We start from the raw sequence: 16,117 nt of genomic DNA on the forward strand, positions 1-16,117 counted from the left end.
GTATGTGTGTATGTGTGTATTCCAGAACAATTCATCATATAAATAGGATATGCCATGTGAAATGTAATTTTGGTGTCATTCACCCATGCCCCTCATGCGGGTATTGTGGAATTCTTTCTTGTTTCAGGTTAAGGAGCGTAGGATGGAGGCCTGTGCCTATGCCGCCCTGGGGGCCACCTACAGACTTGTGCAGAAATATGATAAAGCTCTCGGCTACCACACCCAGGAGCTGGAGGTGTACCAAGAGCTGGGCGACGTGTCGGGAGAGTGCAAAGCCCACGGCCACCTGGCAGCTGTCTACATGGCCCTGGGCAAATACGCCATGGCCTTCAAGAGCTACGAGGAGCAATTGGAGCTCGGGCGGAAGCTGAAAGATCCTGTGGTGGAGGCTCAGGTGTACGGGAACATGGGCATCACTAAAATGAATGTAGGGGTGATGGAGGAGGCCATTGGCTACCTGGAGCAACAGCTGGCCACTTTACAGCAGCTGAGTGGCAACGAGGCGGTCATGGACAGGGGCAGGGCCTATGGGAACCTGGGAGACTGTTATGAGGCTCTGGGAGACTTTGAGGAAGCCATCAAGTATTATGACCAATATCTGTCAGTGGCCCACAGCCTCAACCGCATGCAGGACCAGGAGAAGGCCTACAGAGGCTTAGGCAATGGGTACAGGTGAGTCATTATATTTTAAATTCACTTTTTCACAAAGTCAGAGAAATACTTCTCTGGCTTTGCATAACACACTGGTATCAATTCCCCTCAGCCGTTGCCACAGCAGATAATTGTATTGACAGAGTTTTACTAATAATCACAGTAATCCTACTTTGCATATCATTTTTGTCTTTGCATTCACTATCAAGGACCACTATAGTTTGGAGACACCTTGCTGGTGCTCGCTGTCTCAGCAGCAGCCTTGTGGCCCTGGCCTTATCTGTATGCAAAGAGGCTTTGGCACACAGATGTCTGAAACTGAGGGGAAGCACAGTTATTTGAAGGCAACCTCTTACGTCTCGCATCTCGTCTCTCTTCTATTTCTGCCTGTGCATCAGAGACAAGATAGCATCCTCGGATACCACACTGCAAATAAGACATGGAAAGCTTGCTGAAATCCTCATTTCAGAGATGATTTTCTCCTTATTGTGCATCATCAGCGTGGCACCGCGACAGTCACACACACAGAAGTATTAGCCGTGCATGAGTTCAGAGGGGAATAATAGACATCACACCCAAAACCTTTCCCGTCTCCCGACAGCTCTTAGTCGAGCTCATACATTATCACACAAGACTGATTAAGCTGAAGGCTTTTATTCTTTTTAATGCCCCATTTGAGCCTGCATCTGTCAGTAGTTGGTATGCATGAGGATGTGAATAAAGTCTGCTGGAAGGCTGTGTAGGCAAATAAAACGTCAAGATGGGATGAATGGCGCTCTGTCAAAATAGTACACAAGAGGATGGAGGCACGGATCCTTTGACAGATGACCCATCTCGTATTTTTGAGGGTGGTTAAAACGGTTACCCTTCAGAAAAATAAGCTTCAATTTCAAATTGAATATCGTGGCTCAAACATTTCTCATATATCCAAGCCTTTCACACACAGCAGCTAAACAGTAATGTGTGGGACTTCTGTCTTTATTTATTTGAGTTTTTTTTGTTTTTTTTATGAAACCAGTGGTTGATCTTTCTAAATCATGGGACATAAAGGGGCCATAATTTACACACCGGGGACAATTATAGGAAATATACATCCGTGAACAATTCCTGATTCAGTAAGGTGGACATTCAAGTCATTCCTTATTTACTGTTAATTGTATAGCCACACATCATTGAATTTATTTTGAAAAATTGTTCTTTGTGAAAGTACATTGTATACTTAGATTATATTAATTATTAATATCGTCAGTTTCTTCAAAATAAGTCTACTGACAGGACAGGGGCACTTCAGGGGCCATTCAGATTTCAGCTGGGGGCAGTGCCCCCCTGTCCCCACCCCTGGATCTACCCCGAATGAAAGTATTCCTGCTATGTTCTTTCGCTGTTGTATGGACTAGATTTGTATCTGTATGTGACTAGTTTCCATATAAATATTAAATTTATTTATAAGAGATAAGCAGAGAAATTCTTGAATGTTGTCACCTTGTAAGATGCCTCCCAATTTGTTCAACTGGACAGGAAATGCCACTGACAGATTTTCCTTTAGTTTGTCTTGTTAGGTTGTTATCTCACACATCTAGCTCCTAATCTGCTTCACTCTAACACTCATTGGTTTTCTGTCTTCGTCTGCAGGGCCATGGGACACCTACAGCAGTCGCTGGTGTGTTTTGAGAAGCGACTAGTGGTGGCTCACGAGCTCGGGGAGTGCGGAGGCAAGGCCCAGGCCTACGGTGAACTAGGTGCTCTCCACAGCCAACTGGGCAATTACGAGCAGGCCATCTCCTGTCTGGAGCGTCAGCTGGCCATTGCCCGTGACACCCAGGACCGACTACTGGAGGGGGACGCAAGCTGCGGTTTGGGTGTTGTATATCAATCTATGGGAGAGTATGAGACGGCCCTGCGATGCCACCAAAGTGACCTGGAGATTGCAGAGGAGACGGGCAGCCCCGAACGCCAGGCACGCGCCTACGGCAACTTGGGCCTTACCTATGAGTCGCTAGGAAACTACGAGCGGGCAGTCGTGTTCCAGGAACAGCACCTAAGTGTGGCAGCACAGACTAATGACTTGGCTGCCAAGACTCTGGCCTATGGCAGCCTGGGGAGAACACACCATGCACTGCAAAACTACTCACAGGCTGTCATGTACCTGCAGGAAGGTGAGTGAGTCAGGGGGGAGCAGGAGAGAGGATTGCCTTTGTTGCCCGAGCTGATAGGCTTAGAGTATGTGAATTCATGAATATGAAATGCAGAGCCTATTTGTTGCTAAGCCTTTGCCACATTTTTATTAGGAAGCGTACTTGTGTGTGTTTGGGCTTTTGTGCGTATGTGTTGTGAGTGCACAGGGGGATTTTGTGTGTGCATTATCCGTCTGTGTTGTCTTCTGTTGTGTAACGGTATACCAGAATTTGTGTGTATGTCTGTGCAAACCTATCAGGATGCTCGCCAAGGCATTTTTCCTGTTCTTCACACCCCTATATCGACTTTCCTCAGAGGGTTCTTTGCAGTGAGTTGCCAAAGGATCTTTTCACGCGGCGGCTGACAGACTCCTGCCTCTCACGATTCATTGTCCCCTACAGATTACTGTGAAATAAAAAACCTGCTGCTTGGTCCCTCAAATATTCATTATGTTAGTGACAGTGCAGGAAGTGCTTGACGCCGAGGATGTGATGAGTGGAACCATCCGTGGATGTGAGCTTAATGTCCGTGCCACCAGCCTCGCATGTGCCCAGTGATAGACCTTGTGTGCAGGCCCACCCACCGTGTTACGACCCAAACCCTGTTTGAATCCCAGAAAATGCTGCTTGTGTGAAACGACAGTATTCACCCAGCAGGGAGTGAATGCAAAAATACAGGGATGCTTCTCTTCCATCTTTCCTCTGTCCGCTTTATTAGAGTTAGGCAGGCCTGCAGTGACCCATACCCCCTCTGCCGGCCTGCTTGTTGAGCTTTAATGGAAACAAAGGCGACAGGCTATTCTGTCTCCACCCTGTCCTCCTGTTGTCCCCTGCACTGTCCTTGTATTGCTCCTTGGTCTTGCTGCGGAAAAAAAAACGGTGCCTTCACTATCGCTGACAGCCAATTATTTCTGGCCAACCTACCCAGACCGGAAAGTTGGCAAGGTTTTTTTCTTTCCTCTTCAGTTTTTCAATTTTTTTTTTGCTAGTTTTGTGTTTTTCATTCTTCATGCTGCACTTGTTTTTTGTTTTTGTCTCCTGAAAAAGATTAATTGGAAGGAGTGATAGAAAGGCAGCTCCAAACTAGTGCAGATACTGTTGACAACGTGACCTCCAACTCAGTGTGTGTGTGTGTGTGTGTGTGTGTGTGTGTGTGTGTGTACACACACACACACACACACACACACACACACAGAGATACCAATTAACTGCTGATGGGAAGTCATCATTTCTGTCACTTCAAGTGTTCACACCACTTCACCAGTTATCTTCCTGTAATTTTATACCAAAGAACATTTCACAGCGACGTCTAAATCAGAGACAGGGAGGGAGGCATTTCACACCGAGATGCACTTTTAAATGATTACCACAATAGTGTCATTAAATCAATGTCGTCATTGTAGCAGATAATGGAGGTATTACAGTTTCTTCTTGCTCGGTTTATGGAACAGCAACTAATGGAAAAACAGTATTGACCTACAATGGCAGGCCATGTTAGGAATGTTAGGAATGCACCTGATATGTGAACCAGAAATAAATGCATATACTTATAATGTTATAGATATTTTTGTTTATGTGTTGGTAAGTTATAGTATTATGGCTTAAATGTTTGTTATCCTATCTTATATATGTGCCTCATGCAAAATGATGTGCAAAACAACCATATTTAGAATAATGAACACCTGCAGAGTATAACTTTATAATTTGTATATATCGATATCAGTTGTATCTATAAAAAGCTGCATTCATCATGTGTAAGACCGAGCATACAAACATTGTAGGTTCATATATAAAGTATATACATGTTATTAAATAGAAGATTAGCATCATCACAGGAAATGAAATAAAACATTTAGGCTTTAGAAGCGTGTTTTAGGCGCGTATAAAAACTAGAAATATTTAAAAACTAAATGATAGTAGTGTGATATGTAGAACACTGTGAAATGTCTGTTATCATCATATATGGACCTATCAGTTTTCAGCTTTGTCTCTCTGTGTTTAGATCTATATATATATGAATCTATAGGTCCATATATATACACTGTATATATACACCAGCATGGTGAAGTAAATTTAAGTACAGTCTTGATTCCAATGCACATGACAATGTCTTTGTGCAGGCTTTTACATTACATTACATTGGTGGTAGTGTTGATTCAATATCATGAATATGAAATATAATACTACAATATCATCGTCAGTATTTTCACATTAGCAGCCTTAGGTAGAATAGGTAGATTGTGGTGTCATCATAGTAGAGAATTCTTGATTGTGAAAATGTCTCCAGTCTTTCTAGTCCTCAGAAAGTGTTTATGTCACCATCTCGCTGTATGTGACACACTGTTCTTCTCCACATGTGGTCATGATCAAAGGGCACTGAATCAATTGTGTCCAGGGGTGAGGATATTTGTGTATGTGGTGTGTGCCCGTAAAGCTGGTGTCCGAAGGCAGAGGTGCTCGGGCCCCTGGGCTGCAGAGAATCTCTCCCCCAGCTGTCAAACAGCCTTTAAAGTTTTCTCTACTTGCTCTTCGGGGTGCAGCCAGCCACGGCCACATCCTCATGTCAGCCGCTGCTACGTGACTGTGCCTGCGGGGCGCACCAAAGGCGTGCATGGTGACAGTGACACACACGGAATGATACAGCGCGGGAGAACAGAGGGAATGAGAGAGTTTGGGAGAGAAGGAGGGATGGAGAGAAAGAAAGGAGATGGAAGGCGGGTGGAGGGGAGAGGCAGAGATCGGCGTTAGTCATAACTTAGATGTATTATTTCACTGTCAACTGGAGAATAAAGAAAACATAGAGTTGGTTGACATTCAGGCTTGATCATAAAGAACTATCATAGTGCGGCCCAGAAAAAGACATGCTCCATGCGTGTGCGTGTGTGCAGATGAAAGGCTCCGAGCTGGAGCTGAGATGAGTGAGGGGTGAGGATGTCAGAAAATGAAAAGGATAATTTAGATCTGTTTCCTTGCTCCAGCGCCTAATGAGCCCTAAGCAGTGTAGAGTCCCCGCGAGCAGTGCCACCACAGTCAAGATGAAACAGGTAGAGCGAGTGGAGGGGGCCAGAGACAGAGGCATGAAGATGAAAAAAATAAATACAGAGGTAGAGGGAGAGAGGAGCTCAGTGGATGCATGGGGGAAGAGGGCAGGCGGGCAGAGAGAGGGGTGTGCGGAAAGATAAGGAGCGAAGGGAGACTGTTCCAGGCTTCAAAGGCGGCCGGCTAGCATGGCCATGGAGGAGCCATGAAGTCTACGGTTGCGTGGTGTGCCGGGTCTTGCGGAATCGGCAGGCTGTTTTCGGGTCACGCTCTCTGTTCTTGGCTTATCTGGTCCAGCCACAGACAGTTTTCCAGGAATGCCGAGGAAAAGCGAGCGAGGGGTGGCTTGGCCCAGTTTCTACTCTTTCTGACCAAAAGCATGTTGAGACCCCTCAACAACCACACGAGCGAGCGGAGAGACTTGTAAATGCAGAGTACGTGTTAAGTGAGATTGTGCATGAGCAATGGCCTCAGTCAGAGCTGCAGACTGCTTGCTGTGCATTTAGCACCTTGTGGGCAATGTGTGGCGCAGCAGCTGTCGTATTTTTTTTTTCATCATTGTCCTCTGCGGAGTGGCATTTTCTTCTCAGTAATTGGGCAGAGCCAAGTACTCGGCAGGAAGACTGAGGACACATGCAAAGATGTGACACACGCATCACTGCTTGAGGGATTGGAAGTGAAAAACAAACTGTTCGCTCGCCAGGTGATCTGACACAGGCGCTCTAACTGAGCATACACACCTAGACACACACATACACACACACACACCTAGACACACACACACAAACCTCCCCTGGCTTCCCTGACAAATCTGAAAGTCTCTCAAACAAAACAACACAAAGCACTGTGTGTTTGCATTCAGCTTATTAGTACCTCATCAGTGTGGGCGTTCAAATATTTGCGGATGTCTTCATGATATTGTGTGGCTTCTTTTATGCAAGCATCAGGCTTGTGTTTGTGTTTGCTCAGCCAGTCGATCCTCAGCATTGATTACTATGCAGTCCGATTAGTGTTCTAACGGCCTCTCTCTGTGGCAGAAGTGTGTGTGTGTGTGTGTGTGTGGTGTGTGTGTGTGTGTTTTAGTCCAAGTGGGAGCTCTATCTTACAACTGAGGCCAAATATCCCAACCTGTTCGCTGTCAGAAAATCCGCGCCGTGCTATGCTTACATCTGTTACTCTGAAAGATACCTAAGAGTCTGTCTGCTCTGAATAACTTTTGCTCTCCCTCTCTCACCTGCTCCTGCTTCCTCCCCTCCTGACAGGCCTGCGGCTCGCGGAGCAGCTGGCTCGGCGTGAGGACGAGGCGAAGATCCGCCACCGTCTCGGGCTCTCTCTGTGGGCCAGTGGGAACCTGGAGGAAGCCCAACATCAGGTGAAGTATCTCCAGCTCCTACTCTTCTCCTCTCCACTCCTCTCCTCTCCTCCTCCATCTGGACTCCTTCCAGCGAATCCACCTCTCGTAGTTAAAGCTGACCTCCAATAAGCGCCCATCTGCTGGTTGGCAAAGATTACAAATGAGATGGGGAAATAGATGTGCAGAGACACGGGAGAGGAATTTTAAGATTTTAGACAGAGAACAACGGGAGAAGAGAAAGGACAGGTGGCTATAGAGGTTGCACACGGCTGCTGGCAATACGCTGGGGGAGTCTGTAGAGTTGGCGAATGCTGTCATCTCAGCAGACAGGCGACAGATCACTTTTTGTAAATGTGTGCATGGTCTCAGGAGTCCCGAGCCTCTGCGTCGACTTCTCTTCAGCCCACTGCCCACCTGGCAAGCATGGAATACCCCCCTTACATCTCTCTTTACAGACTGTCCACACTGGCTCAAGATTTGAATTTGTTTCCTACCCTTGTGCTTGTCTATTCACGTACAAGTCTGAGAAGCAGTGGCTGTCACGTGTGTCTGCAGGGATGTTATTCAGATGCTTTCATTTCCAAAATCTAGTGCAGAGCATTTCTGCTATGACATACGCAGACTACGTACATCCGTGTGACCCAGATAGCTCTGTTTCTGGGCCCTGCATCATACATTTCAAAAAGTTACTTTGTCTGTTTCTAATTATCTGTAACAAGAGTTTGGGAAGAAAAACTGAACCGAGGTGGTGACATGAGCCAAGGGCCCCAGAGAAAATGTTATTCCAAAGAACTGATGCCACATATTGTCGACTTTACAGTTTAACACTTAAATCAAAAGGCCTTCGTTAGAAAAAAAGGTCTCTGTATGTCAGCTTTAAGCACCCAGGGTGAGGTGAAAGTGAAAAGGGACACTGTTGTCCTCAGGGTGTGGTTCAAATGTGTATTCATGTTGCTGCACGTGACCTGGTTAAATACCCTGACCCACTTCAGACCTCATTTGTATTGGCTTGTATTGAAATTCATGAAAACATTTCTGTACTTGACCTTATGTTCCTTATGTTCTGCATGTATTTAAAGCCAATTGTACTTCAATGCCCCAGCTTATATCCTGATGTTCACACCCACCAAATATGTCAATAGACCATTTCCCACCACTGTCTGGAAATAAAGCTGAAAAGTCACGGATAAGAACGCAGCCGATACACAACGATGTGTATAATCAGCTATTCAGTTATCTTAAATATCAGTGGTCGACTGTAGATGTAACTTCTCTAATCTCCGATATTGTCTGTCACAGAGGGTGAGTGTTCCCCAGAGAGGTTATTCCCCAAATATCATTAGACATGTGTGTAAGCAGCAAACACTCACGTTTCCAATTCAGTGTGACATTGACATTCACTTAACATGACAGATAAAAGCCATGTCAGTGTCAGGGACTCTAGAACATGATAGTGCAATCTGAATGCACAGCAGCGGAGGAATATAGCAGGTTTTACCTTTACCGCTGCCAAGCAAGTCACTGCGGACGCAGCACATTTGGGATTGTTTCCCTTTCATCTGAGCCAGGAGGGTTCGGGCCAGAGGAAAGGCACTGTGAGAAATCAGTTTCACTCTTAAAGGGATGTCTGCAAGCTTAACAGATTAAACTAGCAGTGCAGCAATCAGCCCACAGCCCTATCGGCAGAATCAGCCTGAGACTAGGAGCTCCGTCTACTAGCACTAATGCAGCAGAGCTCACAGATTCTCTGCCGATCGCTGCTCTCCCCCTTCACTCCCTATGACACACTTTTCCTGCGTGACCTTGGGATATGCCAGACGAGCTCCAGAGTATGCATACACGTGTGCGCACACACTCTTTCTCCTTTCTTTCTCTCACCAAAGCCCCAGTGCTGATACAATCCATTTCATCCATACCAGCAACCTTTTCTCCTCTGCAGTTCTTTGTCTTGTCTTGAACTGTGGTCAAGCAGTGTGAGCATGGTGGTTCAGCGTCTCTGCTGGGCCCCGGGCTCCTGGAGAGTGGCTCTATAGCAGCCCCGGTCGAGCTACAGGGCTGTCGTAGGCACAGAAATAGGAAATCAATAAAGGCTCCCATGAATCAGCACTCCTGGCCGGCTCCGCCTGGCCAATGTGCAACACTGCTTGCCGCCCCACCTCTCCATTGTCTCCCTCTCCTTCTCTCAATCCAATGTCTGGCACTGAATAGAAAGGTCCAATAACACAGACAGGCCTATTGAGTCCACAAAGCATTTCATTCCTTGGGCGCTGCCCATCCATGATGCCTAGGTAATGGTTTAGCCTCTCATTGCCCTTTCCCACATCCAGGAAAATAAGAGCTGAAGAGAGGTTTACTTGTGTTTGGTGGACTTTCATCAAGTTACATTACAGTATTTTGCTCCGGTGAACGAGAAACATAATTGGAAGGAAGCAAGGGCGATCGATGATCACCATGAGGTGGGATGCTACCACCTAGTGGCCAAGATTATTCTCAATCTTCAAATCTAATCTCATTCTAACACATTTGTGGACATTTTTATGCAAATTGAAATTCTTAAAGCCTCTCGACTACTTATTTATTGTGACTTCCTCACATTGAATACAATGCCAGTGTCCTGCCCTGCCATTTAAAGGGCATAGGAACACTTTTGACCCTCAATAAAAGCAGAATCGTGTAAAACCAAGATGTAAAATGTAGCTGAAAGTATCTGATTGTTGATGTTATGCTTATCTTCAGCTCTACCGGGCCTCTGCACTGTTTGAAACAATCCGCCATGAAGCCCAGCACAGCACAGACTACAAACTCTCCCTGTTTGACCTACAAACTTCCTGCTACCAGGCACTCCAAAGGGTCCTTGTCAGCCTAGGTATGTCCACACACATACTTCTCTTATCCTCAAATCTTCATGCTGTTAGATTGTAGTCATCTTTTGCTTTTGGCCTGTAATGTAATAAAATATTTATCGGCAATGACCTCTGAACTCTATAGGTCACCACGATGAGGCCCTGGCAGTGGCGGAGAGGGGTCGTACACGAGCCTTCGCCGACCTCTTGGTGGAGAGGCAGACCGGCCAGCAGGAATCAGACCCCTACACCCCAGTAACGGTGGAGCACATCCTGGACAACGTCAACAGCCAGAGGGCCTTGGTGCTATACTTCTCCATGGCTGCTGGTTACTTGTACAGCTGGCTGCTGGCTCCAGGAGCAGGTAAGATTAGTCCCTCTGCTTGGTGTGTCACTGTTTTGTTAGGAACATGTCTTGCTTTTGTCTAGAATCATTTGCTTTTACTCAGGTAAAATCGATTAGATCGTTTGTCCGTTCTGTGACACTTTGACTGGCAAATTTACACTTCAGCCATTTACCTATGAACCTACCTCTATTTTCCAATGATCTTTATAGAACACATAAAAAACTACAGGCTTCATTATTTGTTCAAGTTAATGCAAAGCAATTTCTTCTAATTTTAAGTTGATCTATTCTCGGTGCACAGAGCATATTCAAAGACTAACAGCGCACGCTCATGCATGGATCCTTACGGACATAAATAGCTAAAAATATTTTCCTCCTGAATTTAAAAAGCTTTTTATGTTTAGAAATGAAACAACACACACACAACTGCATTCATTCATATACACACATTTGCTTGTTGGAATCAAAGAGGATAAAAGGCCTAGAGGCTATAGCTTGTTTTCAGCTGCCGGGTAAGAAGGCCAGCTCTAACACCAAGTGGCAGTGCCACCTGTCACTCCACTGTTAGGATTTGCCCCCTGCCTCGCTCCACACCCCCAGAAGGCGTCTGCCAATGAACCATGCTAATTGATAGTGACACAGCCAAACAACACAGGCAACATCTTCACACATGCCAACAGGAAAACACTTTGCCGTTACACCAAATTAAAAAATTACCCTGTCTCTTTGCCTTTCTTCTCATTTTCTTTTGGTAGAGTGATTTTGCACATCTCATTTTTGTCTCTTGTGTTGAAACGCTGATTAACACCAACGCAGGCAAAAAGGTTAAGATGCTATTTGAGTATATGACTCGTGAAATTCCAGTTTCATGAAGAGAACTGGCAGAGCTGCCGGTGAATTACAGTGTGTGTCACACGACCCCTGAAGCTACAGTGCTGTTAGCGTTTTTTTGGCTCTTTTCTTTTCTCTGCTGTAAAGAAAGCCACGACCCATGTGCCACACCACCAGACCTGAACATTTGATCAAACACAGCTCTCAGGCAACAGCATGAACTTGACCCCCCCAACACTAGTCCTACGGAAAGGGAGTAACAGTGCAGGCACCAGTGGAGATCTTCAAAGCCCTGAATATTGCCTCAGGCTAAGAGGGAGCCACTTGCTCACTAATCGTCTGTCTGTCACTTTCTGGCAGTCCCTGGCATCGAGCTGGCACGTGAACATTGCCCTCTCCTAACAGCCTGCAACCAGCAGAAGGGGCTAATAATTACTAGTTACTACTTCATTATTTCAGTTAGTGATTGTGCACAAACACAAACACAAACAGAGACACGCACACCTATATATATTTATATATATATACTCCTGAATCACATTTCTGACCCATTTAAAATAATGAATACGTGTATATAATACATAGACAGCACTGATACACCCAGAGACACACACACACACACACACACACACACACACACACACACACACACACTTCCCCGCCCCCTCTGATGTTCCTGCTCGATGCTCAGCGGAGCTCTCATGGCGGGCAGCAGATGGCACAGGCAGTCTACTCTTATCTTTTATTGAACATTATTTGTTTTATTCATTTTGCTCCACACATGTACGACTGCACGTGGCCTCACTCACAGCTTCCAGCTAAACCGAGACATTATGAGTGAGTGATGCAGATGTGTTAGAAAAAGAAAATGGTTCAATACATTTGCGTTGGTTAGTCACCTTGTTAGTGTTGTTAAACATGTTGTTTCATCACCCTGAAAACTGATGTCACCTTTGCCCACGTTTTCTCCCTTCACTCTCTCTCCACAGGTATCCTGAAGTTTCACGAGGTGTACTTGGGCGAGGGTTTGTCAGAAGGAGGGTCAGACTTCCAGGAGGGCGGCGGCAGTGGAGTGGTCAGCGGCTCGTCGTTGGAGCAGCAAATTGCCAGTGCCCGGGAGGCCCTCGGAGTAGAGTCTTATTACAGCCGGTGAGATGGTTACCACTGTCACAGTGAAATGAAAACTCTAGGTTTGAATGATGAGGTTATTATCCATATCGTCAAATACTTATTTATCATGCAATTAATAGAAACCGTGCTAAAGAGTATCAGTTGTTTTTTGGGGATCATATCACAGCAAATACATGATTTACAATAAGTTATGTGACTGCTGGTTTTTAAAAACCTCCTCCACCGCCACTCACTTTATATGAATCATTGAATTCACCATAGATTAAGTGACATCAGAAGCAGCATTGTCTGATGGTGACATTTTGGATGATCAGCCCTCACAAAGCTCATTTCGTTCTCAAGTGTTTCATGCCTGTGCTACTGTCATCTGCTTTTGAAACATTTTGATAAATGTAGGAACTTATGGCAGCTCCACCTTTTTTTTTGTTCGCATGCAAAGGACTCCATTGCCTCCATTATGGTCATTGTTTCCATGATTATACAGATGTTAAATAAATGTGAAACTCCACACATTCCTTGATATTTTAGTTGTGATCTGTGAAAGTAGAAGCATTTTTGGAGTGTCCATGATAACCAGTCATCGGAAGGTGTTGTAAACCATCAAAATGAGGTCAAGACAAAGAAACAAGATAAACACTTGGGCTGAAATTGGACTTCCCCATAGTTAGTTGAAGAAGGGTTATTTTATCATCCTGTGTATGCGTGTGCGTGCATGTGCATGCGTGTGTGTATCAGAGTGTTGAGGTGGTGAAAGTCTAAAAGTCAGAGGCTGATGAATAAAGACCTAACAACAGGGCACGTAGCCTGAGGGACTCTGCAGGACGAGACTGAAAATGGGGTGAGATTTATTGACTGAATATATCCCGTTGACAGCCATGGGTGTACACCATGTTTCACATTATGAGCCTTGTTTCTCTAGTTCGTGTTTGATCCATAGGGCCCAGCTGGTCTGCGCAGTGCCAGCCTCTCCCACCCCAGCAGCCGGGGCCCTCCTGCCCCATTAGCAGCTCATTTACTACTCCAATAGGAAGTTGCACACACACCACCGCGCCTGGATGGGCACAATATGGCACCACTTACCAGCCCATTCATTCTCCATAGTTCAGAGCTAGGGAGGCAGCACTGAGAAGAAGGGGGAGAGAGTATATGCATGTCAAAGCAACGATGATATAGAGCAGGGGTGTCCAAAACCCAGAACAACAAGAATCAAGAAAGTACAATTTCTTCAAAAAATAAAGCAAAACTACTAAGTGATATAAGTAAGTGCCATTTAAGTGCCACTAAATTGTTAGTTAAAAAAATTATTAGTATTTTTTTTCATGTAAATATCAAGTTTTGGTAAGATATCTTATAATAATTTAATTTAACACTTATTTTACAATATTTATAAACTGGGAACAGAACCAGTGAGTGGAGAGTGAGGGTGTCCTGCTTGTGTAACTTTTAATCCCAAGAGTCGGCGGTGACCATTTCATTCATCATTCATTGAAATGTAGTTGTTTATAAAGTTAATTCTAACATTTGGACCAGAGGTAGTTGATTCATGACTAGATTTGAACCCTTGTGGTTCATGGCTGTCAAATATTTCATCACTTAATCTGAGGTGCACATGTTTTATCACCAAAAAAGGAGAAGGAAAACTATCATTCCTTTATTGACTTAGATGAAGTGTCTGGGTTGAGTTCATTAGTCTTTAAACTTCTTTGGATCCCAGTGTGAACGCTGTAAGCAATAAGGTCTAACCCCTCATTGTTTCTTCACTTACAACCTGCTGCCATGTTTTGATTCACAGAGGGACTCCCGCCTGAACAGTTGTGTGACCAATGTTCCTCTAGACTCTAGAGGAACATTGCTCTCTATATTATAGAGAGAGGGGAGGGAGCAGCTGCTGTGACAGTGTTATCCATTCATAAATATATGGATTTTATGTACTAGGTCTGATAGTATATGAACATTAGCTAAATCAAAAGTGATGCGCACTGCAAGGTTTTAAAAAACTGGTGGTAGTGGGAGTATAAGGTGAAGGCAGATCCCGTTGTAAGTTTGCTCTCATCTACCATGAGAGCAAGAAGCTAACATAAGAGTTACATGGTATGGGTTCTTCAAGCAAGAGGAGAGAGATGGAGAAGAGTGGTGGCGAGGTAATGATTGTGGTGGTGGGAGTGGTTGACTCCCCACAGGCTGGATCAACATCCCGAGCATTATAATGAAAGGATTTAACTCTGCTTACCATCAGGGTGTTGGACCGAGCCTGGGAAATTAGGCCAAGTGTGTGTGGGTGTGTATTTCGGGCAGATCAGGAGTGTGTGTGCGGCTGATTTATCCGCAGAGAAACAATCTAAGTCTGTGTATTGTCTATGTTGCTGAAGTGCCTTTTTCTTGCCAACATTTCAGTGCATGTCTCTAATTCCATCTCTCTCTCTGTTTGCATCTCTCCTTCTCTCTCTCTCTCTCTCTCTCTCTCTCTCTCTCTCTCTCTCTCTCTCTCTCTCTCTCTTTCAGAGGGTGTTCGAGCAGCGAGACAGAGAGCGAGGCTGGAGATTTGTTGGACCAACAATTCGAGGAGCTCAACAACAAGCTTAACTCAGTCACCGATCCAACAGGCTTCCTGCGCATGGTGTCCAGAAACAACCTGTTCAACAGGTACGGGTTTGTTGCAAATAACCTGCATGTTCCTGCAGAGAGCTCTAATCACCAAGCGTCAACCAGACCTACTCCTTCCACAAAGAATAGAAAAAAGGGAAAGATTCAAAATATCTGCTTGGGTAAGGAGATTCGTGGGTTTTGTGGCTCATCTGTGAAAGGAGTCTTTTCTCCATTGTTTAGCCAGCGCAGAGGCAGCATGTGAATCCTTCTTATTAAAAAGACTGAGTAGAGCCAAGCTGCTGAAACCCTTATCAACTGCCACTGTGTGTGTGTGTGTGTAGTGTGTGTGTGTAGTGTGCATGTGTGGGACACTGAGACCCTTGTGGTTTTAAGATGTTTACCCTGTCTGTGTTTATGTGCAGAATTATGTGTGCGAAGATTTCTGTGACTCTCCCAGTGGCTTCTTCTGAGTATTATTCAACAATACTATGCAAAGTATTAATTTACATTATGCTGATCGGTTATATATACCAATAGAATGTGTGCGTACGTGTGCATGTGAGTGTGTGTCTGGGTCATATTGCCCTGTCCTCGTCCACAGTTGAGCTGCTCTTTGATGAGAGGGTAATTCCAGCTTTAATTGAGTCTTGGTGCTCATTAAGCCCCTTTAATGGGTTGCCGGTAGTAATCCACTCATTCTTTTGGGTCTCAAAAAAAAAAAATCTCTGAATTATAAAGCTCCTCATGCTTAGGAGCCTATCGTCTATCACAATGCTAAAGCAAGAGAAAAGGGAGGAAACCTCATTGTCGTTTCGAGTCATACATCTTGGGGTTTGGTGTCAGATAACGTAAATGTATGTACGCTTCAAGGGCTTTCTTTCACTTCCCTTTGCCTAATCACCGTTATTTTAAGCTAATACTGCTATATTTCCACAGTTTCTGTGATTATGTGAATCCTAATGAAATCTAAATGAATGAAAATCTAAATAGGTGCGAGAACAAAACACCTAGCGCTAAAAGGTCTGCTCTTCATGTTGCGGTATCGTCGTTTGGTGTTATCATTGATTGCCCTATTTTAACACCGAGATCTAATCTTCACTAGGGGGCTTTGAAGGATTACTCCGAGAAGGTGATAATGAAAGTCTCCTCGTGTCTAATCCCC

At 44.9% G+C, this 16,117-nt stretch overlaps 1 protein-coding gene across 1 annotated transcript in view; it reads left to right on the top strand.

The window, feature by feature from the left end:
• The window catches only part of LOC128438927 (tetratricopeptide repeat protein 28), a 183,795-nt gene that overhangs the window by 159,226 nt on the left and 8,452 nt on the right, over positions 1–16,117 (top strand). The window contains exons 8-14 of the mRNA XM_053421700.1: positions 128–672; positions 2,284–2,807; positions 7,127–7,236; positions 9,955–10,084; positions 10,207–10,425; positions 12,228–12,387; positions 14,872–15,012. Coding sequence (XP_053277675.1) covers positions 128–672; positions 2,284–2,807; positions 7,127–7,236; positions 9,955–10,084; positions 10,207–10,425; positions 12,228–12,387; positions 14,872–15,012 — 1,829 coding nt within the window. The remainder of the gene's footprint in view (positions 1–127; positions 673–2,283; positions 2,808–7,126; positions 7,237–9,954; positions 10,085–10,206; positions 10,426–12,227; positions 12,388–14,871; positions 15,013–16,117) is intronic.

Source organism: Pleuronectes platessa, chromosome 4 (assembly GCF_947347685.1).
Source record: "Pleuronectes platessa chromosome 4, fPlePla1.1, whole genome shotgun sequence".
NCBI lineage: Eukaryota > Metazoa > Chordata > Actinopteri > Pleuronectiformes > Pleuronectidae > Pleuronectes > Pleuronectes platessa.